This window comes from Mastigoproctus giganteus, chromosome 6, assembly GCF_048544385.1.
Source record: "Mastigoproctus giganteus isolate SK-2022 chromosome 6, ASM4854438v1, whole genome shotgun sequence".
Lineage (NCBI taxonomy): Eukaryota > Metazoa > Arthropoda > Arachnida > Uropygi > Thelyphonidae > Mastigoproctus > Mastigoproctus giganteus.
In genome coordinates, this window is record NC_143580.1 from 15803506 (window position 1) to 15830873 (window position 27368).

Here is a 27368-nt window from a genome sequence, read left to right on the forward strand (position 1 = left end):
TGGGAGGTTTAAATGTTTTCGCAGATAAGTTTGTTCTATTAGTTTGACAATTCATGGTGTATTCAATAGTAAGAACACACTGTATGAAGTAATGAAATTTTTGGATATGGCGTACACATGGTAAGAATATACCCAGCTCCTTGACATAACGTGGCCCCTACAATGCCCCCCACATACATACTACTCAGACTCCTTCAAGTCACTCTCTGGCAGAGTAGAGGCAGCGAAATTATACACTAGCTGATCTGGAAGCCTCCTAGAGAGTTACTAATAGGTTCCGTCTGGTGTACTAACTAGCAACCAACCTGCAAGGCTCCAATAAGCAAAGTGGTGGTATTGCACCAGTTGATGAGATTCAACTACCACCTAATACTGCCTTGTAACATAGAGGGCCCCATTGCTCTGTGTGGTGCAGGCTCCACACCTTAACTCCTGCTTATGTTGGGTTGCACCTGGGTGGTTGCCCACAGTGTGCTAGGTGCCGTATTTCAGGACTTTTACATGGGGGTTATACCTAGGATTACTAACAGTCCCGCCATCATGAAGGATCAAACAGAAATCTCAGTGACATCTATTTCCACCTATAATATGCTGTGCCTTACTTATTCTTTTCTGACCGAATCTCAGTTATTGGTTACCTCAACCACCACTTTTTGGTCCCCTCCCCCCAATTATTCACTCTGTGATTCCTTATGCATCAAAGTTGGCACATGTGCATATGTCCACTCTGGTATTCTTTGTAAGAGTCTTCCTAGTCTTGAATTTCCTCTTTTTGACCTTCTCCCATTCTGTCAAATTCATCTATTCCTCCTTTCCTTGGTATTCCTATAGGGTTGAAATCTATTTTGCATTCCACCCTAAAATCTCTTCCTTTATCTAAACCTTGGTTTTCCAATAAATGTTGCTAAAGCTGTTCAAGACAATTGCAATTGGCTTGTATTCAGATCTTCAGCTTCGTTTTCTGCCTACACAAAAACTGATGACAATTCTAAAATTTGAGCAGACTAAGAGTAGAATACTTGCTTCTTGTTGAAGTAGTCAACAAGAAACAACTCTTGCCAAATTATTGGCCATGACTCCTTTGCATCTGTGTTTCTGCCTCTGTTACAACCTGATGATCCAATATAGTTTTCTACCAACTCCTGTATCAGTGATCTTGGTAAATCACCTCCTACTGTGCCAAACACTGTCCACATAATGTTTCCCACAGTCTTTGATGCTAAGAAAGCTTCACGTCCTTTTGTCATTTTTCTACTTGTTTTCAAAATCTGTTCTCCTGAGCTTGCGTCTGTTTTATGTTGCTTTTTAACTTCCTTATTCTTCTGGTAATTTGCTCATACCAACGTGATTAATTGTTGGATGTTGAAGCCTGTGGCTGTGATGTATGTGGACGTGGCCAGCGTTTGTCAATGGACAGGATTGCTGTTTCGGTGATAGGGTAGACTTGACAACCACTGTTCCTGTTCCCTGAGGTATTGGAGCATTTGATGTTTAATGACTCCAACCAGGCGCGTCGCCGATAATGGCTGGACTTATCCACAATCACGACATCATGGTGTGGGTCAATGTCATGGTGGGTTGCCCAAACGTGTTCGGCAATACCTGAGTGCTCCACATCCGCTAAGCGGATTGCTCTTTTGTGTTCGGAAAGGCGTTTTTCGAGCCGTCTCCCAGTTTCCCCGATGTAGCAGCTAGTGCAGTCACGGCAAGAGATGCGGTAGACCAATCCGCTTTGTAGTAGGGTGGGGACAGGTGTTTTTACCTTAGAGAAGGTATCGTAATTTTCTGCCTGGGAGTTTTACGCATTTTATCCCATGTGATTTTAAGATTCTACAAACCTGTTGTGATAGGTTTGGGTAGTATGGGATAAAGAGGATGTGGAGCACTCAGCTATTGCTGAACACGTTTGGGCAACCCACCACGACATTGACCCACACCGCGATGTTGTGATTGTGGATAAGTCCCGCCGTTATCGGCGACGCTCCTGGTTGGAGTCGTTAAACATCAAATGCTCCAATACCTCAGTGAACAGGAACAGTGGTTGACAAGTCCATCCTATCACCGAAACAGCAATCCTGTCCATTGACAAATGCTGGCCACGTCCACATACATCACAGCCACAGGCTTCAACATCCAACAATTAATCACGCACTTCACGTACAAGATTGGCAGTACACCCCCTCATGCTCCATTCTAACTGTCAGTTTAACTGAAGAAGGTTGACTAAACAACTGAAAGCTTTTATTTGTATGTATCTAATCTAAAATATGTATATTTCCTATCATTAAACTTGTCACAATCTATATTTTTGTATCCGTTTCGCTCTGAGCAGCTGTAATTTAATAATAATACTACCTTCCAGTTTGAGAAACCTTGCACTGTACAAAAAAAACTTAAACTTCTTGTATATCCACTGCCAATTCTTTAAATAATGATCTTTGTGTAATTGTTCGATCGGGTGAAGGAAACTTAGTTAACTTAATTCCTTATAAAACTCAGTCCTGTCTTATTTCTCAATAGAGGCACCGTGGTAGCCAGGTGGGCAGGAGCAGCAGTGCATAGACTGGATTGATTAGACTGGGGTTCAAGCCTGTGACCACCAAATACGGAGGATGCAGAAAGGTCAGGGAATGACCACCGCTTATCCCCGGAGCAATATGGCCTTAGTTGCTAATGCTACTAAAAACCAAATAACAAACAAACATTTCTCAATAAACAAAAGGTTATTGCTCTATGCTCATCTTTGATGACATTTAGATTGCTAGACATGTTCACATATCTTTTTTGAGAATTACATGACTTCTAATAAATAAACCACTAGGTGGCAGTGATCACAGTGTGCTGAAGTGGGATTTACTCAAAGAGGTAACTACCATTAGGGGTAAAGGGAAGGGTTATTGCTTTCGTAAAGGTGACTACGATGGACTGAGACAGTATTTAAATTCTATACAGTGGGACCAACTGATGATGTTACCAACAACAAATTCAAAATGGGAAGCATTCAAAGAACTTATCTTGGAAGCTACTAGGCTTTACATACCAACTAAGAAATATTGTTCAAGGTTTAGGCCTAAATGGATGTCAGATGAACTAATGAGACATGTGGCAGAGAAGAAAAATGCATGGGATACATATAAATTAACATGTGACACAGAAGTCTATGATAGATATAAGTTGATCTGTAACCAAGTTACAAAGGAGGTTAGACAGGCGAAGGCAGATTACGAGAAATCTTTGGCAAGGGATGCAAAGAAAAACAGCAAAGAATTCTTTACTTATGTAAACTCTAGAAGGAAGGGGATGAATCAGATTGGTCCACTTGATATCGATGGGTCAACTGTTGATGATCCTGCTCAGGTAGCTAACAAACTAAATGAATATTTTGCATCGACATTCACACATGAGGAGTTATTCAGCGAGGGGAATGCCAGAGGTGTATTCAACTCTGGCAGTAAGCTAGAGAATCTTGTAATAACTGGGAGTAAAGTGGAGGAGAAATTGTTGAAGATAAAGACAAGAAAGGCACCTAGGGTGGATGGGATCTATCCAGTTATATTAAAGGAGGCAGCAAAGGAAGTAAGCAAACCCTTAGCCATAATTATGAGAGCTTCCTTGGACTTAGGGGAGGTACCCACAGACTGGAGATGTGTAAATGTTACCCCAATTCACAAAGGAGGATCAAAGGCTGACACAAGTAATTATAGACCTGTGAGTTTAACTTCTGTTCCAGGAAAATTAATGGAGGCACTAATTAAAGAAGCACTGCAGGATCATCTAGACAAGACTTCAGTTATAGCTCGGCCACAGCATGGTTTTGTTAAGGGGAAGTCTTGCCTGACCAATTTGATTGGATACTATGATGCAGTCACAAAAGAATTGGATGCAGGGAATAACTTTGATATTATATACTTGGATCTTAGAAAGGCTTTTGATACTGTTGCACATGGAAGTCTGCTGCACAAATTGGAGCAGTGTGGCATTGGAGGCAAATTGCTGCTATGGATAAAGGGGTGGTTGAGGAAGAGAAGACAGAGAGTTGTAATCAATGGACACTGCTCATCGTGGACTAATGTTATCAGTGGAGTTCCTCAGGGTTCAGTGTTGGGTCCATTATTGTTTTCTGTATTTATAAATGATATTGATGATGGTATATCAAGCTTAATGTCCAAGTTTGCAGACGATACGAAGGTTGGCAGGGTTGTCAAGGACACTACTGACACTGTGCTGCTGCAACAGGATCTGGAAAGGTTGAGCAGATGGGCTGAGAGGTGGCAAATGAATTTAACATTGACAAATGTAAAGTACTACATATGGGAAACAGCAACCCCAGAGCAACGTATCAACTCTGTGGTACTACACTGACAGTGGTAGAGAATGAAAGGGACCTGGGGGTGGTTGTGCAGGCAGATACTCTGAGCAGTGCAGACGGGCTGCAAGAGTAGCTCATGGTGTATTGTCAATGATATATAGGAATTTTTCTAGCAGGGATAAGGAGGTGATTATTCCCTTGTATAAGGCAATGGTCAGGCCACACCTAGAGTACTGTATACAGGTCTGGAGGCCTCATTTCAAGAAGGATGTAGAGCTGCTGGAACGAGTACAGAGAAGGGCAACAAGATTAGTGAATGGAACAAAGGGGTGCTCTTACAAAGAAAGGCTTAAGTTTTGCAAATTACAGTGTCTGGAGACTAGGCACCAGCGAGGTGATCTGATAGAGGTGTATAAAGCCTTGAATGGTTTGAGCATGCTCAATGCTGATGGGATTCTTCCTCTTGCTCAGAATAATCACCTGAGAGGGCATAAATTCAAATTGGGTAAAGAAAGACGTAGGATAGATGTGCGGAAATTTGCCTTTAGCCAGCGGGTGGTTGGTTGGTGGAACAGACTTCCATCCCTTGTCATGGAAGTTGATAGCCTAAATAAGTTTAAGGCTCAGCTGGACAGGTATTTCGAACAAACAGAGGGGTGAAATGGTTTTTTTTTTTTTGGCTGATGCTGCATAAGCTTGCTTTCTTGCATCAAATGCCTCTGCTAATGCTAATCTCTTTTGTCATAAATACATCATAAATATTGCTTCCTCTTCATCAGAAAAAACTGGGTTTTCTTTTTAATTTTTCTTCTAAACAACTACCGATCTTGTACCAATGTCACATCTGCCCTGCCATGGATGGAATGTTGTTCTCACGTAAGGGGCATCCCTCCCTCTCAAGCTCCTACATGCTATTCAAAAGAGGGAAGTTAGACTAATTAATGACCCATCTCTTACAAAATCTGTCCACTTTTTTGTCTCTTGAAATGATATCATTCCAGTCTGAAGAAGTCACTACACGAAAATAAACACTAATGGGTTACTGACTTAAGAATTAACATAATAGACAGTACAATGGATACACACAAATAAAGAAATTAAAGGAAGAGTATTGTGTTAATTTATAAGTTAATTACTTCTGTGTAATGTTAACTTATATCAGATCATAAGGTTGATTGTCCTATGAGAAACATTGCCCATGTTATTATTTGGAATAAATCTATTTCATTCTGTGAGGATGCATGAATGCTCTTTGGTTGTTCACTGTATAATGTCAGCTGCCTCGTTTTTAAACTTATATGAGGTATAGTAATTCAGATAGAAATTACTGACTGCTCACCCCAGTTCAACTTAGATTAGCACATGCATGCACAGATACATGCACACATAGAAATTACTGACTGCTCACCCCAGTTCAACTTAGATTAGCACATGCATGCACAGATACATGCACACACCTTGTCAGTATGCAACTTAATCAAACCATGTACATCTTTACAGGAATATTGTAACTTATTACATGAGTAAGATAATAAATGTAATTATGTTTTTAGATGTATTACATTGAACTTAATCATGTAATGAAACTAAAATTTAAACACCTAAGTGCCCTTTCTTTTATACTTATTTCTATTAACATATAAACTTTACTTAACTTATCAGCATGTTAACAAGCTCTATGCAGTTTGGATACACTGAGGGAAATTTAAGATTAAATGGTAAGGCATTTTATCTTATAACATTTGATCTTGGAACTTTAGTCAACTGAAAGAAAGCTTAGCAAGAAAAATAGACAAATGTGAATTTTGTTCAGGAATTTATCATTTATTAAATATAGAAATGTTCCTCTTAACCCTTTCTTGAGTATTACCTATATATTTTGAAGGTCACTGTGTTTAATATATGAATTGTCTTAATCTCTGAGCATATGTTGCCATCTCTGTGTTTCCAACTAATACTGGATAAAGTTTAGAGATAAACTGACTGTATGAAAATAGCATTGAGAATCAGAGGAGGAGATTACAATTGTTAACCTCACTTGTCTGATTTAAGCATTATGCAAGCTGAAATTTAAAAAAAATTCTCTGGAATACTTGTGGAAGTTGATGAAATTAAATCAAGTGATACATAAATAGATGTCGAGGATGTTATGGCATCAAAAATGTAACACGTGTTTTTTTTTTTTTTTTTTTATTTTAATTCTGCCCACAAGTAAAAATAAAAGCAAATTAATATAAAAGTATACATATGCAAAGTTGATCTCCCCTGCTCTCACTAAGAAACTGCCATTAGATTGCTGGGATATTGTTAAAGTTTTATTTCTGGTGATAAAAAAGATTTATTCTAGAATAAACTTCATGGTATTAATTTAGTTTTACTGCCTTACATAGGACTTGTTAATGGAATATAATTTTCATTTGTTCAGAAGTTTAGGTTTAGAGATGTAGCTATTGGGTTATCTTATAGTTCAGTGATAGTGTTAGCTTGACAATTACAATAAGTATATCAATAAATGGATTTGGTTTAATTTTGCGCACTTTGCAAAGCAGTTATGCAATCCTATTTTTTATTTATCAGAGGTGTTTGTGTCAATATCAAGGTGACTATTTCAGTACCAATAAATGAAAAAGCAGTATTTAATTCCTAATATGAATGATGACCCACACAAACTGTTATAAACCTGATCCAATAGTATGCAACTCGACCTGTGAAATATGAGAACTGCTCCCAAGCTAATGCTTCAATTTTTTTCCTGCTGATGTGAAGTTGCATTTAAAATGTAATGGTGTCAGGCAAAAATATAAAGTATAATTACCACCAATAACTGCTAGTTCAGCACTGCATGCCAGATGGAGAGGCTGTAATAGGTATCTGTGAAAATGGAGTATGTTATTCATATGCATATAAAGAGCAGTGTATTGAATTACTGAATGCAGTAAACATTGTGCCCATTGAGATTTGATGACTTCGAAGGCTTTCTTTTGGAGACATGACAGTCATTGTGATCGCATTTAGGCAGTGGATTAGGACTGTCAGTGATGATTAGTAGTGATTTGAGCAACACGCCAATGGCAGGTATTTTCACTACATGGTGGCAAATGAGGAGAGAGTGGATAAACTGAAAAGCGAAGACTGATACATTGAGTAAATGTGTGAGAGAGTGGAATTAGTCTTTAATGCATTGAAAACAATTCTGGACAATCTGGGATACAGGAAATTGTGTACCAGGTAGATTCCATGAATCTAATGCCAGATCACAAGGAGCAGAAAGTGCAGGCTTTGTACCAATCTTCTGAAGCAGTATGAGACTATGATTTTCTTCGTAGCATTTTCACCAAAGGTGAGTCTGTGTAAACCACTGTGAAGCAGAGTCAAAGTAGCAATCTGTGGAGTGGTAAGCACAAGATGTGCCAATAAAGATGATGTTCAAGACTCAGCCATGCACTAAAAACTCATGTTTTCTGATTTCAGGGACACAGTCCATTTTCCTTCTATGTGTAGCTACTGAAGAAGCAAAAGACAAAAAATTGCAAGTGAGACCAGAGAAGAAAGGAATATTTCTCTGTCAACATTACAATGCCAGACCCCATACCAGCATCCTGACAAGGTAGACTTGCAGAATTTGTGTAGAGTCTTCTACCACATCCACAATACAGGTCCACGCTTGTATTGTCAAACGTTTGCCCTTTCCACCTTATGAAGGATGGCCTTTGTGGAGAACACTTCACCAGTGATGTTACTGTCATTGCAGTTAAGGAGTGACAGTCTCCAAGTGGCTCTTGGAGACTGACAGCAACTTTTATGAGAAGGGGATGCTGGCTCTGATTCAGTGATATAGAAAATGTAAACAAAATGGTAGTGAATATGTAAACAAATAAAAGTTAGTACTTGAATTACACGACATAGTTTAAATTGGCATAACGGCAGTGGTAAGTATTATGTGGCAAAGTGGTAAGAAAAATATTTGGAGGAATTAGTGTCAGAGCAACCCTCATATAAAGAGGAATCTTACACTTAAATTCAGTCGCACATCATGGTACACTCTTATGAAATTTAGTTATAGCTAAGAATAAATGTTTTTTAGAATTGGACTAAACAACTGCAACTTCTATAATTTCTACTTAAGAAAAAGGAAAGGTCCTACATCTTGATTAAGTGAATTCTATATAATTAATTGAAAAAGTTTCCTTAATTTTTTTTAAATTTGCTTTAGAATAACTACAAAAATCCTATTATTTTATTCAGAATGAAGAGTGCCCGAGATGCAGCATCTCGTACAGGTCATTCTTTAGCCCTTGGCTGTCTTCATCGCTATGTTGGTGGCATGGGAACTGGACAGCATCTAAACACAAGCGTCAGCATTCTTCTAGCTTTAGCACAGGATACTAATGCTCCAGTTGTACAGGTTAGTCCAAATGATAATCCAAAAAGTTTTCATTTATTGTTCTGTCCAGAATTCAGTTTCACAAATTCTTTTTTCAATGTGGTTACACAAAATAACTGAGAAATTAAGTATTATACTTAATTGTTATAAATCAAATGTTGAAAATAATCTCATAAACAGATCTGCTGACATCATCCAAAACTGAGATATATATAGGGTGAGATAAAAGTAGATTTCATTGGGAGTTTGTATAAGTCAAATCTTTCAATTACACTAATTTGCTAATGTCATCAGAAGCTAAGTTTCAAGGCTGTTAAGTGCTCTGTCTGCATTCTTTTTTTAAAGACAAGTTAATTTTTTAAGCATGGTATTGAAATGCCTATAGCAAGATAAAAGGAAGTCATGAGAAAATGAAAGGAAAATATATACTTGCTTATAACAATTTGATGTAATTGTGTTTGTATTTTGAAAATAGGGAATAAAAGGATATTAATAGTATTGAGGTTTCCTCGTGTATTCTTAATTTCCAACTCTCCAGTTTGGGGCAGAGAATCCATCTTTTTTTACTTGATTGAACCCTTATACATCTTGCTGTTTTAACATAGTTGATGACAAAGAACTTCTCTGTCCTTTTACAATAACTCAGTTTTTCTCCATCTTTTTCTTTTCACAAAAAAAAAAAAATAATAATAATAATAAAGCTACATTAGAATTCTAGTTGTTTTTTTTTGTGAATTTCTGCCTATTTTTATTAATGAATTGACCATTGGGTGTTTATCGCGTTGTAAGATAGAAACATGCAATTATAGCATTGCTCTCTGTAATGTGTTATATTTCATTTGATTTTTCTGGTGTGACGCTAATTAACAATGCCCTTCAGTAAAATACCAAAGAAATATGATGTAAAATTTCAGAAGGCATATATGCAAGTTTTTTCACATGTAAAATCTGAAAAGGTAACATGCTTGCCTTGCATACCATGTATAGATGTGATATTTCAAGTCAAGCTTTGGGAAATATAATGTAATTATAAATATTGCAAACAAATAAGAATGACAGTGTGCAGTGCATAGAAAAAATGCAAAAATTGATGTTACATTTCATGTTGCAATGATGTCATACATGCCAGAGATTTATTTGCATCTTTTACCATAGAACATAGTTTTCCTCTGAATTGTGCTGTTCATGCAGGTGTGTGTGTTGTCCAGAAATTTGTTTCCTGGTAATGAAATAAAAAAAATATATGGTTGCAGAAGAACAAAAACAAGCATTTTTTTTGAAATTGCACAGATAGGGAAAGAAGTAGTAGTGATGGCTCAAATAACCCCTAGCATTGTCGCTGTTGTGGGTATTATTGCATCAGGCAATCATGTAACCAATCACTGCCTGCAATAAAGATAGATAGATATATAAATTAGCCATTTTCAATTGATACAGCTGGCAGCAGTAATCAGAGTGATTCCAAGCTATATCCCGATGTGGTGAACTTTTGTAATAATAAAATACAGTGGAACTTCTCTATTACGAACTTCTATTTAACGAATTTTTCTATATTACGAATTTTTTCGCAAAACATTGCACCTTGAAACAAAATTACATGTAAAATTAACCCCATATAGCGAAGTGTTAGTCTCTCTATAACGAATTTTTAAAAAAATTAGTAAAAGCATTTTTGAAGATTTTCAAGCATTTACTGCTAAACAGCCACACAAATATACAGCCTCCTTCCCTCCGAAATTGCTCATTAGCATCTGGAATTAATCATCCTTTCAGTGAACACTTGTGGCCATTGACGCCTGTAGGAGGGTCTTTGTTTCGTTTTTGTTACAGTTATAAAACCAAATGGGTTTTCTTAAAAGTGGTCATAAACTTTACAATAAATAGAGTAGATTTGTAAATTGATGTTGGCTAAGGGGAAAACGAAATTCGCTGCAGCAAACCTTTAGCATACTGTGGTGGCAATACATAGAATGCTACCCTAGTCAGTTTTTAGTAACGCCTACTGAGTGACATTCGCTTCTCACCTCAACCGTACCATGTGACCTTCCTGTCGATCATTATATGATATGTCCATTCTCATCTAGCTGGACTCCCAGTAGATGGTTTTCATGATTTTTTTTTTTTTTTTTTTTTTTTAATTTCATTCTTTTAGAACAATTTGTCATCAATCACATAGGCTATATGCTCTTGTATTTTTTTGTTTTTTTTTTCTGAAAAGTAACATACAGCATACATTAATCATAAATTTTCTTTTGTGTATATATGAATGAAAGCAGAATAAAAGGAATTCACAAAGTCGTATATTTCTTCAAAGTGATTGATAGGAAAGGTCATGTGATACTTTTGAATTGGCAAGCGAACGTCATTGGGTAGGCGGTACTAACAATTCACTATATGGCCAGCGCAGCGAAGTTTGCAGTGTATGTATTGGCAAGAGCTGCAGTCGAGTAAATTTTACAGTTGCGGAAACAATGTCAAAGAGAAAGTGTTTAAGTATTAATGATAAAGCAAAAATTCTTCATGATATTGACCAGGGTTTTAAGAAAAAAGATGTTACGGAGAAATATGGCATGCCTGCAAGCAATTTATCTACGATTTTAAAAAAATCAAGAATCAATTTTAAATGCAATAGAAGGAGGAACAGACAAGAAGCAAATTAAGTTGTGTATATACGAATATGTTGATAAAGCTGTTCTAAAATGGGTGCAAATGATACATGAAAAGAATATACCAATATCAGGCCCAATAATTAAGCAACAAGCTCTGAAATTTGCACAGTCCCTTGGACATACAGAATTTAATGCAAGCACTGGGTGGCTAGATAAATTTAAGAAGCACCACAGAATTGTGGAAAAGGTTATTGGTGGAGAAAGTGTTAATGTAAGTGAAGAAGATTGCAACAGTTGGAGGAACAATACCTTAAAGAAGATTTTGGAAGAATATGAACCTAAAAATGTTTTTAATGCTCACGAAATGGATTTATTTTTTTAAATGTTTACAGAAAAACAAGAATCAATGATAAATATGACAGGAAGTGAAAAATTAAGACTTTTAGTCATCGGAAAATCAAAAAACCCAAGATGTTTTAGAGGCACAAAATCTTTGGAAGTTGACTACACCTTTAATAAAAAAGCATGGATGACAAGTGATATTTTTGAAGAATGGATATTAAAACTAGACAAGCGTATAACAAAAGAAAAAAGGAAAATCGTGTTGGTAACTGACAACTGTGCGTAGCACACGCTTCTTGATTAGACCGGGGTTCGAGCCCATCACTACCAAATACGGAGGATGCGGAAAGGTCAAGGGAATGACCACCGCATATTCCCGGAGCAATATGGTCTTAGTTGCTAATGCTCCTAAAAACCAAAATAACAAACAACAACTAACAACTGTCCGGCACATGCTGCCAGTATTTCTGCCAAACTTAAAAATTTGAAGTTGTTGTTTTTACTACCAAACGTAATGTCAAAACTCCAGCCAATTGACCAAGGCATTATTAAAAATTTTACGTTTCATTATCGAAAGAGAATAATAATGAAGATTTTCAATGCATTATCAGAAAATAGAAACTTTGAGGTTACAATTAACTTTAGAGATTGCATCTCCGAACTGGCAAAAGTTTGGACAAACGATGTCACTGAATACACTATTCAAAATTGTTTTTCGAAAGCCAGATTTGCATTGAATACAGAAGTTGAACAACAACTGGACAAACAAGATGAACTGCCCCTTTCACAACTGAAAAACTTTTGGACATTATTAGAATCGTCCGGAAACATCGAAAATGAAATAACACTGGATAGTTTTGTTTATATAGATCAAGATCTGACTACAACAGAACATCCAAATGAAGATAAAATACTACTGAACAGCATTAGACGTGACCATGATCACGAAGAAATTAACGATGATGCTGAAGACACATCAGAACAAAACTTCAGGAATGGTCAGAAAAATGGCAGCTATGCTTTAATCCAACAAAGTGTAAGATATTACACCTGGGAAACAGTAATCCCAAAATAACTTATTCACTTGGTGGAGTTCAACTAAACCTAGTACTGGAGGAAAGGGACTCGGGTGTTACGATACGGTCAGACATGAAATTCTCTAAGCATTGTAAACAGGTTGCAAGGTTTGGTGTCCTATCGATGATCTATCGAACTTTTGCAAGTAGAGATAGGGACATGATAATCCCATTATATAAGCCTTTTGCTAGACAACACTTGGAATACTGTGTTCAAGTATGGAGACCGCACCTAAAGAAAGACATCGAGCTTCTTGAAAGGGTGCAAAGACTGGTACTCGCCTGGTGGGATCGGCAAAAGGGCGTCGTTATGAAGAAAGACTTCGAATATGTGGATTGCAGAGTTTGGAAACTAGACACCTTAGAGGAGATTTGATTGAGGTGTTTAAGGCTCTGAGAGGCATCAGTAAAATGAATGAGGATGAAATTTTCAAGATTATAAATGATGCTAGAACTAGGGGACACAAATTCAAGTTACGGGGGGAAATGTTTAGATTGGACTGCAGGAAGTTTTATTTTAGCCAGCGAGTTATAAATTACTAGAATAAGTTGCCTACATGGGTGGTAGAGACTGACAGTTTGGATTTCCCCAAACTGTCAGTCTCTACCACCCATGGAAATTCAAATGTCATCCATCTGGATAGTACCTTCGGGTGAGGGAAGTGCATAGGATGATAGGTTTAATTTCCTTTTCTTTTATTAATTATTATTATTTATTTATTTTTTATTTTATTTATTATTTTTTTTAATCATTGTTTTATTCGGTTTTTTTTTTTTTTTTTTTTGGCTGGTGCAGCATAAGCCATAGGCTTTCTTGCACCATGCGGCCATTATTATTAATAACCCGAAGAAAAGCCAACTCGCAAAGAAATGATTCACGCTTTTAAAACAGTTCGTATGGGTGTACGGTTTTGTGAAAATGTTTCTGATAATGTTTTTAGTACTCTGAACAAATGTGAGGTTTTCTTTGAGAATCGGACAATTTTTTAATTGTACTGTGCAAATGAAAATTACAGATTTTATTTTAATTTGTGATAATTTTTTTTTTTTTTTTTTTTTTTTTTATGTAAACCCCAAACACGAGAGGTATTAGAACCTATAGTACTTAGTACCGTGCTTGGGTTGGAGGTTGAGAAGAAGAAAGAAGATATTTGTTGACACTAGACTGTAATTTTCAGGAAATACGTATGAAGGAAGGTTGTTCCAGAAAACAGCAGTTGAATGAATAAACAAAGAAGATGAAAAGTTGGTTCTGTGAGTTTGAAGTTGGACAGTAAATGGATGTTGGCTGGTGGTGGCATGTGTTCGGACTGTTTTGAAAGAGAGAGACCGGGAATTATAGAAGCCAATTCAGAAGAACAGTGCCCATGGAAGTATCTGTAGAAGAGGCATGCAGCAGAAACAGTACGTCTGTGAGACAGCGAGTGGAGAGACTCTGTTAGAGATGAATCATTAATTAACCTAACTTCCCTCTTCTGAATGGAATCAAGCAGCCTGAGAGAAGTTTTGGGGGCACCACCCCAGATGTGGGAACAATAATCCATGGCAGGGCAGATTTGCGATTTATGCAGAGTGAGCAGCTGTTTGGAAGAAAAGTAACGCCGAGAATGAAAGAGAAAACCAAGTTTTTTAGATGCAGAAGAAGCAATATTTGTAACGTGCTTGTGCCAAGAGAGATTAGAAGTTGGGGTAATCCCCAAAAGAGATATATTATTTTGCCTAGAAATCGGAGTGTCACCAAAGATAAGCATAGGAGCAGAAGAATACTTTTTGTGAGATACAAGACTGAGTTTTAGAAGGATTGAAATCAACTAAGTTGTCTTTGCCCCATTGGAGAATTACCTGAAGATCGGCATTTAAGGAATTGGTAGCAGATTTTCGAGAAGTTGAAGCTGATTGAACGGGACAAGGTTTCTCAAAATGGAAAGTGGAATGCAATGTGCTATCATCGGCAAAACTATGGATAGGATTTCCAGTCAATGGAAGAAGGTCATTAATATACAAGAGGAAAAGAGTGGGGGAAAGAACGGAACCTTGGGGGACACTGGCATTAGTGGAGAAGTTAGAAGACAGAGAGCCATCTACCATCACCCTCAGTGAGCGATCAGAAAGAAAACTGGATATCCAATTACTAAAAACAGTTGGCAAACCATAAGATGGAAACTTGTTTACACGATCAAAAGCCTTTGAGATGTCAAGAGCAACTACTTGTGTTTCACCGAACCTTTCCATTGAATTAGTCCATAAATGGGTAACATAAGCCAGAATATCACCAGTGGATCGACACTGACGGAATCCATACTGGTGATTGTTGATCAGACAGAAGGTTTCTAGATAGTTTAAGAATTGGCAGTTAATTGATTTCTCCATTACTTTAGAAAGAGTAGAAGTAATTGCAATGGGACGATAATTGGATGGGAGAGATTTGTCACCCTTTTTAGGAACTGGCTGGAAATGAGCAAATTTCCAAGAAGAAGGAAAAACACCTTTGGAATAAGAAAGTGAAAAAAGGTGGCAAAGAATAGGAGTAAGTTCAGGAGCACAGGTTTTGAGAACAAGTGGAGAAATACCATCGGGATCTGGAGCTTTCTGAGCATCAAGATTCGTCAAAATCGTTCTGACATCCTTTTGACGGAAGACCACAGGAGGCATTGAATGGAGTGTGTTGGGAATGGTGGGAGGTGTGTTACCAAGATCATTAATACATGAGTTGGAAGAAAAATGGGATGCTAGCAAGTCAGCTTTATCCTTGGCTGAAGTGGCAACAGAACTATCTGGTTTGGACAGAGGTGGAAGCAGAGATGGGCAAAACCTGTGGCCAATAGCTTTGGCAAGAGACCAGAATGCTTGGCTACCATTAGGGCAAGAAGCAAGTTTTCTGCTCTTAGCCTGTTCAAACTCTAGTTTGGACTGATTAACAACTGCTTTACAATTGTTGCGAGCTTTGGTGTAGGCAGAAAATGAAACTCGAAGAATTAGAAACAAGCCAATTAAGATATGCAACATTCAACTTACCGGTGAAAATCATGTAAACGTAAAAGTGTTTTTGAAATAAAATACATTAAAAATAAATGTTGATTCGTTTTCATTTTCTAATTAGATATTTTCTGTATAAGAGAAGTTTGACTGGGTGTGTATATATATATATTATATGAAATAAGTATATTGAGTTAAAAAGTGGTGACGGAGAGATAGAAATAAAAATAAAGATGATATGACAAATGCACCTGAGTGAGGAAGGCAGCAGCAGCAGCAAAGGATACAAAAGTTTATGTGCAAGGTGGAATTAATAGGTCTGTTAAAAAAAAAAAAAAAAAAAAAAAAAAGTGACGATGGAAGTGTAAATTACACAAAATGCCATAACTAATAGGAGAAGGATAGCAGAAAAAGGAAGTATTGTAGGCGTGAAAAAGAAAAAATATGAAAATACTATTTGTTATAATGAATTAAGCAAAATTATAGGCCAAATTAAAAAACCAATTAGAGAGAAAGTAACTCTAAAGCAAAAAATTATTAAGCAAAAATGATTAAATTAAAATAACAAGTGATAGCCAATAACAAAAATTGGGTGGGTAATTTTGGTTAAGGTCCAAAAAGGGGTAGAACAAATATAAAATTCAAATCTGATGTTAGCTACTAGTAAAAATTGATACATGATCAGGTACTTCATTACGTACTTCATACATTATCGGGTGTATTCCTCTAAATGCTTTTTACCTCAAAGAAATTCACTAAAACAGACATGTTTATAGGAGCAAATTGAGCACCAAATATTGTTTTGTATTATGATATATACTGCCCAAGTAAATTTAAACATTATATACCTTTAAGAAACAGGAAATTTCTTGAAGTCCAGACAACTAATCGTGTCTGGCATACAGAGAGTGGTAATCAATGGACACATCTCTTCATGAACTAATATTATTAGTGGAGTTCCCCAGGGTTCTGTGTTGGGCCCATTGTTGTTTAGTATACAAAGGGTACTAGGAAAGTTTTGCAATACAGCTTTGTTTATTTAATTTTTTCAAAGTAATTTCCTCTACATTCAATACACCTCTCCATCCTCCGAAACCAATCTTTAAACCAGTTCTGCCAAGTTTCACTAGGGAGTAAAGCACACTCGTTGTCCCAAGCCCGTAGAAGGTCCTCATCACTGGAAAACCGCCTCCCTTTTAGCTTCATTTTCACATGCGGGAACAGTGCAAAGTCGCAGGGAGCAAGGTCTGGACTGTAGGGAGGGTGCTCGAGAAGTTTCAGTCTTGTCGTGGTCAAATATTCGGTGCAGGCTTTGGCGCGGTGAGCTGGAGCATTATCGTGATGGAGGTACCAGGTGTCCATTCTTGACTTTGGCCGCAGGTTCTTCATAGATCCAATGACTTTAGGCAGGCATTGTTCAGTATACCACTTAGCTGTGAATGTCTTCTGCGTGTCCAAAACGACACGTTCCACAATTCCACTCGATTTGAAAAATACAGCTATCATTTTCTTCTTTACAGATCGGGATTTTCTGACAATTACGGGTGTGTCGTCATCATCAAAGACCCAAACTTTGTTTTGAGCCTTGGTCGGCAGATCGTAATAGTACAGCCAAGTCTCGTCACCTGTCACGATGTTGTTCACATACCGAGATTGTCCCTTATCAAACTTTTTTTAACATCTCCCGGCACCAAGTCACACGTCGTGTCATCTGCTCTTCAGTCAGTTGATGCGGCACCCAGAGAGAACAAAGTTTCTTCACGTGCAAATGATCTTGCAGAATCGAACGAATTGCTGGTGCATTTAGGCCCAAAGTATCCTCTATCTGTTGGTAGGTCACTCGCCTGTTTTCGTCAAGCATTTTCCTCACAGCAGTAACGTTTTCCTCCGTAACTGACGTTCGTGGCCTTCCCGGCCTCTCAGAATCCTCCAGAGTGAAATTTCCCCTTTGGAATTCTCTATACCACCTGAATATCGTTGTACGATGTGGACAATCATCATCTAGTGCAAGAGTCATTTCTTCTAAGCACTGGTCTATGGTTAAACCACGCACGAAATTATACCGCAAAACTGTCCTTATCTCATTTCGTGACCACGATGCCATCGCAAGCACTTTACACTCTCACTACTAATGAATAACTGAGCCCATCGACTTGGCGCGGCGGCTACTATGCACGTATGAACATGTCTCAACATGCAGCAACAAGCAGCTTCCTGTGATTCATTGTTGCGTCATATTGCAAAACTTTCCTAGTACCCTTTGTATTTATCAATGATATTGATGAAAGTATATTCAGACTTAATATCCAAATTTGCAGATGATACAAAGGTTGGCAGGGTTGTTATTGACAGTAATGACAGCATGCTATTCCAATTGGATCTAGATAAGTTGGACAAGTGGGCTGAGAAGTGAAGTTTAACATTGACAAATGCAAAGTACTGCATATGGATAGCAGTAACCCCAGAGAAACATACTAACTGTGTGGTACTACACTCAGAGTGGTAGACAGTGAAAAAGACCTGGCTGTAATTGTGCGGTCAGATATGAAGTTTTCTGAGCAGTGCAGACAGGCTGCCAGAACAGGTCATTGGGGTTTAGTCAATAATATACAGGAAGTTTGCTAGTAGGGAAAAGGGGATGATTATACCTTTGTATAAGGCAGTGGTCAGGCCATGCCTTGAGTACTGCATACAGGTCTGGAGGCCTCATTTTACGAAGGATGTAGAGTTGTTAGAATGAGCACAGAGAAGGGCAACAAGATTGACGAGGGGAACGAAGGAGTCCTCTTACCAAGAAAGACTTCAGTTCTGCAAATTTCAGCATCTGGAGATTAGGCACCTGCAAGGTGATCTGGTTGAGGTGTTTAAGGCTTGAATGGATTGAGCAAGCTCAATGCTTCAGACTACACATATGAGGGGGGGCAGGCACACAAATTCAAACTGAGGAAGGACAGTTATAGAGTAGATGTGTGGAAGTTTGCCTTTAGCCAGTGGGTGGTTGATTGCAGAACAACCTTCCATCTGTTGTTGTGGAAGTTGATAGCTTAAATAAATTCAAGGAAGAACTGGGCAGACTTTTAGTGCAAATAGATGCGTGAAATAGGGAAAAAAATTTTTTTTTTTTTTGGCTGATGTTGTATATGGTATAAGCTTGCTTTCTTGCATCATATGCTAACTTCTTTTATTACAGATTTCTTTGTTTCTCACATTACAATTTAATAGTCAACATATTTAATAATTTTAAAAGTAGTTAGTGTCCTGTGTAATATAACTAAATAATTGCAGGTTTGGGCATTGCATGCTCTCTCTATGATAGCCGATTCAGGTGGACCTATGTTTCGCAGCTATGTTGAACCAACACTATCATTAACCTTAAAGTTGCTGCTAAATATGCCTCCTGCCCATGTAGATGTTCATCAATGCATTGGCAAATGCCTTTCTGCTCTAATTACAACCGTTGGTCCTGAATTGCAAGGTGAGTTTTATTATCTGTGATTTTACTTACCAAAATGCAAATCCCAATATATTAGGTTTGGTTAGTTTAGGTTATGTTAGAACAAGAAATAGAAATAAAAAGACAATTATTAAAAGTGACACTGATTCTGTAGGTGATATCAAGAATATGTGTTTGTTTTATGTTTAGTACTTCATGTAGGCATATAAATAAATTACATTAGAAAAAAAAAATTTTAGCTCTTGTAGGATTTACAACCATATTTTATAGCACATGCAGAAAAACTGTCATATGAAAGGCATTGATCTTTCAAATTGTAAATCTCTCACTGTGAGTTGCTTTATGTTGCACTACTGATCTTCTAAAAAGAGAAGCATAATATTACTTATTAATAATGTGGTTCCCCCTCCCATTGGCCATTTCAGTAGGAGGCCAAACACCTCATCAGTACAGCATCTGACAACCTAGTGATGGTTTAACTCACTTTTAGAAGTACTGACGAAAGATGCCAAAGGGTATGAATAGTTAGTTTTCAAAAATTAGCTAATAAGTGCTCTAAGCTTGTCGTAAATAATGTGTCAATTTAACTATTCTTTTAACAGACAAGCTTAAAGAATTTGTTAGCTAATTTTTGAAAATTTACTATTCACATCTTTTGGCATATCTCATCTTGTAAGTTAGACCACCACTGGGGTTGTCAGATGTTTTGCTAATGAGGTGCTAGCACTGAAATGGCTATGTGATGTTGGGTCGGGGGGGAGAAAATGGAATCACATTGCTAATAAGTAAAATTATTCTCTATAAAGAGAAGTATTATTTATTAATAATACTTATTAGTCTTATGAAAAGGATTGATCTCTAAAATTGTACAACTTTAGAGATCAATTGTACAACTTTAGAGATTCATAAGACTAAGCATTTTTTTTTCGGCTTGTGCTATAAAATATGGATGTAAAATCGTACCATAGCTAAACTGTATTATTTACAGACAGACTTTGTAAATTTATTAGCTCATTTTTGAAAATTTAAAAAAGATGTGCAGTTGTTCCCTGCTATGGCACAGTTCACTTACCACTCGTCCACTACAGCACTCTGCACATTTTGATACTCCGTGCTACCTTGAGAAGAATTGACACATAACAGGTATTTGGGTGTTTGAGAGATTTCACTTAAAAATACTTTTAATGCTCTTCAATCTGATTTTCAAGTCAACTGTAATTCATTGTGCATGCCTTTAAAGGTGTGTTCTTTGGTTTTTTTATTAAAAATTAACTTTTAACTGAATCTGTGATTAACAAGAAAATGGCTGAATTGTCAACTAGACTGGAAATGCTGCAAAGCATTTCCAATTTATGACAAGGAGAAACCTTGGAAAGTGTCTGTTTATTATTCCAAAAGTTATGTTTCGTGCCCATGGGTAATTTACATCTCTGTGTTAATTTTATGTAACTATTTGCTGGCTCAAGTTTACTGTGTCCATGGCTGTAAAGTGCTACAGTCACGTGCATCATTTCTTGTATATTACAAAAATATACACTTTATGCATCCTTCCATCTGGTGGTATTATGAGAAAGGCAGTATCTGCTCAAGGGTTCTAATAATTTATTGACTTGTTCTTTATAAAACTGCTCTTAGGAACTGTTGTTTCCTGACAGAGGGTTGTCTTTAACTGCATAGCACCACTTGGCAGTGCTGTTTCAGTTTCAATTTCCAGTCAGTTCTGGTTTACATATTGTTTGTGTGATTGATTTTAGTATACCATATATATGTTTTTTTTTCTATGGCCTCAAAGAGATCAAGTGAGCCAGCTAGATATAATGCAAAGAAGGCAAAAATTTTTGCCTTCTTTGCATTATATGGAAAAACTTGTCATTGGAAACTACATTGGACAATCTAAAAATATTGGATTCAAGAGAGCTCCAGATTTATACCACATTAATAGTTTTGAATGATATGAAAACTAACAATATTGCAAGCTGTTATTGTAAAGAGTATAAATACAGTATATATGATTTCTTATATAATCTAAATTTAAATATAAATAGGTATTTAATTATAAACTTTAACATACATAAAATTGAATTTTATAATTCAATTTTATGTATTTAAAGTTTATATTTAAAGGGTTAAATGTTTGGGCATATATGCACCTGTAGATGATGTGCCCGATGCTGAAAAGGACAAGTTCTACCATATGTTTACAAATGGATTTGGTTAGGAAGAATTGACAAATATTTTTGACAGGAGATCTAAATGGACAGGTAGGATCAAAAAGGAATGACGATGTAGTGGGACGCTTTGGTGAGGAGACTGTGAATGACAACGGTGAGAGGCTTATCGATCTCTGCAAACAGTACCACCTGAAAATTCTTAATGCCTTTTTTCAACACAAAAATACCCATAGATATACATGAAAGCGACCATCCCTCCAGCAGAAGTCAGAATGGACAACAAAAGATAGCAGGGTAATGAGAGGTGCCAACTTTGTGGTTCAGATCATTACCTGGTGATTGCAGATAAAAATACCCATAGATATACATGAGAGCAACCTTCCCTCCAGCAGAAATCGATCATAGACTATATAATTTTTTTGCCAGAAGTCAGAATGGACAACAAAAGATAGCAGGGTAATGAGAGGTGCCAACTTTGTGGTTCAGATCATTACCTGGTGATTGCAGATATATTTTTCAAATACCAGAAGTGTCAAATGAGACCTAATACTACCATTCAAGACAATATGATAATGCAGGAAAATATTACTTATAAACTGGAACTACTATCTCATGAGAGTATTAAAGATCTTTACCAGAGAAGGCTTCAGAACCATCCATCTCACATTAAAGAAATAGAATAGGTGAATATCTTGTATGACAGCATTAAAACTGCCATACACAAGGCAGCTAACAAAGTACTAGGCCAAATGGATAACAAATATAAACAACTGTATTGGTGGAACGAAGAGGTACCTTGGTTGGTAAAAGAAAAGAGCCTATAACAAATGGTTCATGAATAGAAAGGAAAATAGAGAAGAATACAAAAGGTGTAATATAGAGCAGTTAAAAGGAAAATTGCTGAATCCAAGAATGCGGCATTGGAGAAAAGATGCTAGGAAATTGACAGCTCATTAGGAGGAATGAATCATCCGAAGCTTGGTGGAGCTTGAGAACACCGAAAACAAATGAATATCGATCAAATAAAAACTTTATTAATATGCCAATATGGAAAATATACCAATATGGGAAAGTCTTTATAATAACCTGCTTTAATGAAAGACGACCTCAGTATCAGAACATTATTACCACTCCACCAGTGGATAAAGGGAAGATAGAAATTACAAAACATCAAGTACTAGACTGCCCAAAGTTAATAAAGAACAAAAAATCTCCGAGCTCTGGGAACATAGCGATTGAACTTATTAAATATGGACTACTAATTTTAATCAATCTGATTGCACAGCTGTTCAACAGATGTGTACAGCTAAGAAAAACACTGAAGGAATGGAAAATTAGCTGTATATCATCCGTTTATAAAAAAGGAAATAGGCAGGATCCTTGGAACCATAGAGGGCTAAGTGTGAATTGCACCATGTCCAGATTGTACTCTAAGGTACTTCAGTTAAAATTATGAGAGGAGGTAAAAGATAAGATTAGCGAAGAACAAAGTGGATTTAGGTCCGGTCACTCATGTGTGGACGGTGCCTCCATAGCCAGGTGGGCAGGAGCAGCAGTGCGCAGCACACGCTTCTTGATTAGACCAGGGTTCAAGCCTGTGAACACCAAATATGGAGGATGCAGAAAGGTCAGGGAATGACCACCACATATCCCGGAGCAATATGGCCTTAGTTGCTAATGCTCCTAAAAACCAAATAACAAACAACATCATGTGTGGACAATTTGTTTATTCTGCAATAACTAGTGGAAAAAAGAAGAACAAGGAATAAAGATACCTACTTTGCCTTCATCCACCTAGAAAAGGCTTATGACTCTGTTCTAAGAAAGGAATTATGGAAAGCCCTACAACAGATGTCAATTCATCCAGAACTTATTTAACTGATTATGGAATTATACGGTAACAACGTGGCATTTATTAAAGTTGGAAAGTCTCTATCTAACCCAATCTATGTAACAAAGGGGCTGAGGCAAGGCCATAGCTTACCACATTTATTGTTTAATGTTTTCTTGGAATTCACCTTGCAAGAATGAAAAAAAAGCAGCTGTTGTGGTTTGGGAGTACCAATTAATGATTAATTAAATCTTAATTTTGCTGATGATCAGGTCATCATAGCATATGATTTGGAATACATGTTAAGAAAACTGCATTTTACATATAACTAATGGGACTTCAATATCAATTTCACAAAAACACAGTAGAGCATCTAGACAAATTGGAAGTCACACAATCTATACATCTAAAACCTATTGACTTCTTCAAGTATTTTGGCTATATTATAACTAAGGAAGGACTGGGGAAAGAGGAAGGTAGCATACAAATTCACCAAAGGAGGAAAAATTCTTTGTACCCTCAATACTATCTGGTGGGACAACAATATCTCCCTTAGAACCAAAAACATATCAGACAGTTGTTAGTGGAATCAGTATACTGAAAGAGGATGACAAAAAGAAGTTTAGGATCCCTAGAGATGAACTGCCTTCGTCGAAGTGGCGCCTCCGTAGCCAGGTGGGAAGGAGCAGCAGTGCGTAGCACGCGCTTCTTGATTAGATCGGGGTTCGAGCCCGTCACCACCAAATACGGAGGATGCGGGAAGGTCAGGGAATGACCACCGCATATCCCGGAGCAATATGGCCTTAGTTGCTAATGCTCCTAAACAACAAACAAACAAACCTTCATCGAAGTGCTAGAGTCTCCAAGCTAGAGAGGGTTACGAATGAGGAAATCAGAAGGTGGTTGCATGCAGATAAAGATATTATAAAGCAAATTGAAAATAGAAGGCTGAGATGGTTTGAACATCTTCTCTTCACATGAATGAAGAGAGATGGCTTAAAATTTTATATGAGTGAATACCACAAGGGAAGAGAAGACAAGGATGCCCTAGAAAATCATAGAAGGAGGGCGCAATATCAGCTATGAGAGAGTGGAATTTGAAAGTTGAAGATGCCCAAGTCTGGTGACTTTGGAAAATGGGAATTACAAGGCGACGATCTGTCATATAAAATCAAACATAGATAGATAAATGTTTATGCTACATTTAATATTGTCATGTAGAGAAATGGTGCCTTAAAATTAGTTGGAAACAGCAGTCATGCCAACCAGTAAAATTATATATATTATTTCTAATGTAACCCCCCACACTTTAACATAGACTCAGCGATCTGTTTTTACAGACCCAGTTAAGAGTGCTAAACAGGAAATGCCTGTATAACAATAATTATAAAATCCAGTGGAATATATAACAGTAAACAGAGACTTCCCAAAAGCCAGCAGTATTATTCAGGAAAGAAACTACACACCATCTGTGGTATAGAGACAGACAGTCAAATAATTAACATTAAAACATAAATTTTGATGTATATCTGCTTGGTTTGAATGTGTATTATTTTTTTTTTCTACGAAAAGATCTGACTATGTGAAATATTGTTATTCCTATTGTATTCTAAATTGATCAACATGATTAACTTCTCAAATCTGGGAATCCTTTATCTGGCACCACCCATTTTCCAGTTCTGTTTAGGAAAATGGGCAAACCTGGCAAACCATCTGAGAATCAGCAAATTTTATTATCAGATTGGCTATTTGCCAAAATAAATGCTTGCTTTCATTTCCCAAAGGTATCAGTGCTGATTGTGTAGAGTGAGAATTTCACTCCACAGCCATAAGTTTTTACCACACCCCACCGACTGAAAAATTTTCAGGTCATGGAATTATCCAATTTTATTCATGAACAAGATTAGTGTTTCATTGATAATAACTGTCTTTTCACACAATCTGTGCCACATCCCCCCCTGTGATGTACAGGAAATGGTAGATCAGAAAAAAAATGCCATTTGGCAACTTGAATCTTGTCAGTTATATCATGGATCGTTGTGTGGTGCACTGATCAGGTGGAACTACAATACAAATAAATAATATTATACTTTTCTCTGAGAAGTATTTTTCAGTTCAATAATGAGACAACTTGTATTGATAGCCTTGCAAATAAGAAAATGCTACTATGAAAAGACTGTTCTTTATCTTACAATATGCACTTAATAACTCTGCCATTACCCCAGAATTACAGCCAGCATATTAGCCTCTGATACAAAAAAAAAACTCAATGTTAGTCCTACCATTTATAATAGGTTATTATTTATGTACCTAATAAAACTAACAATTTCCTAGCAACATCAAAGCAAATTTTTAAGGGGCCAAATAAGGTCCACTTTTTTTAGGGCAAACTTAACATTGGTAGCAAAGTGATTGTGAGTATTAGCTGGTGTATGTATATTATCTATAACTAGTCATTAAATGATTGTAAAATACTGTAAAAATGAAAATAAAAAAATTTTAATTTTGAGAAATCGAAATTTTATTCTAACTTATATTAAATATATATCACAATTCATGACATTTGTTATTTAGATTACTTTTTGATAAACAACCTGTAGTAAAAATTTCTTCAGTTTTTATTATTTTTCCCCCTTTTTCAAAAGTCCACTGAACTCGCTAGCCAGTGTCTTTTATTTATACTCAAATAGAATATTCTTGAAATATTTCATAATTTTGGACAAATTCCCTCAAAAATTCTTAGGATAAAAATACCAAATTCAATGCATTTTTGAATATAGTTGAAATATGCAGGTCTTATTTTTTGAAATTCTTTAATTTCAAGTCAAGAATGACAGCTACACAAACAGTTTATTATTATAATAGATTAATAACCCCTGCCTAACCATAACATAGTGTTATAGTATCCTTTTCAAGGGAGATACACAAATTCTACAAAAATATGTTTTTGTTTTGCCTGAAAAATGTGTTTGATGTTTGCTTCCAGAATACACACGTTTTTTTTAATCATTGTAATAAACTGCATTGCATTGTTCCATTCCCATATCAAACACAATAAAATGGGTAGCAACCTGAAATTATTATTTTAAATTGAGAAATGTAGTTATACGAAATATTCTGAAATTCTCTTAATGTAAATATTTTCATTAATTAGAAATATAAAAATTATGTAAGTCTTATTGTTTTCAAAGGTAACACAGCATCTATCTGCACTGCCAGGTCATCCTTTTTAGTAGCTTGTGCCATCATGCAAGACCATGGCGATCCCTTAGTTCAGGCTGAAGCTATTGCCTGTCTCCAGCAACTTCACATGTTTGCACCCAGACATGTTAACCTCTCTACGCTTGTGCCCACTCTTTGTGTAAGTTTGGATAAGTTTTTTGAAAGGTCAAATCTGGTATTAAGCTTATATATAGTAATAAATGAAAAAAATGAAATGAAAAAATTTATATCAGACTTTGATATAAACTTTTTTTTTTGTTATAGTTTATTGGTTTTAAAATGAAATATTCTTTATTAATGAGTATATATTTTCATAAGCTATTAATATATGCAAGATATTTCAAAAGTATGAGCAAAAATTCTGGATGTATTCAGGATTAAAAACAGGAAAGAGATTTTTTTAAAAAATGTGTGTTGAATATTAAAAAAATAATAATAAAATAGTTGGTTTGACTATCTCAACTTCCTCTTTAATATTCTTTGGACTGATGAATTGATTTTGATTATTAATTTGATTACTGATGATTTAATTTTTTCAGCAATGAATTGCATATTCAGTCCAATTGAAGTTTGATGTTAATGTATGGACCAGCATTGTAGGAGATTGCTTGAATGGGCTACACAAAATAGCCTGGGAATTTGAACATTGTTGATGTTCCTTTAAGTGTCTTGTCTGTCAACAGACACATAGTAGGCACCTCTATTTTGGGCAGCAGGAGAATAGTGTGTGGCTAAACAAATGCTTACCCTTTGGATTGACAGCAGAGGATCTTTCAAATGGCAGCCATGTTAACCCAAATTAAATTTTGTGTGTGTGTGTGTGGTGGTGGAACACAAAAGCATTTTAAACCACATTCATGCAGCTTGTGCAATTGTCTATCAGTCTCCCAAATGATTTAGTTGTATTCCTGCATGTCTTTTTGTGGTGTGCTGAATCAGCACCTTGTCTGATGCCAGTCACTGCTCTAATGAATATCATTGCATTCTAAATGGG

The 27368-nt window shown here is 36.5% G+C and overlaps 1 protein-coding gene across 1 annotated transcript in view; it reads left to right on the forward strand.

The window, feature by feature from the left end:
• Window positions 1–27368, forward strand: part of LOC150084004 (HEAT repeat-containing protein 5B) — a 406846-nt gene that overhangs the window by 227912 nt on the left and 151566 nt on the right. The window contains exons 21-23 of the mRNA XM_090375841.1: window positions 8555–8714; window positions 18982–19171; window positions 26344–26513. Coding sequence (XP_090231967.1) covers window positions 8555–8714; window positions 18982–19171; window positions 26344–26513 — 520 coding nt within the window. The remainder of the gene's footprint in view (window positions 1–8554; window positions 8715–18981; window positions 19172–26343; window positions 26514–27368) is intronic.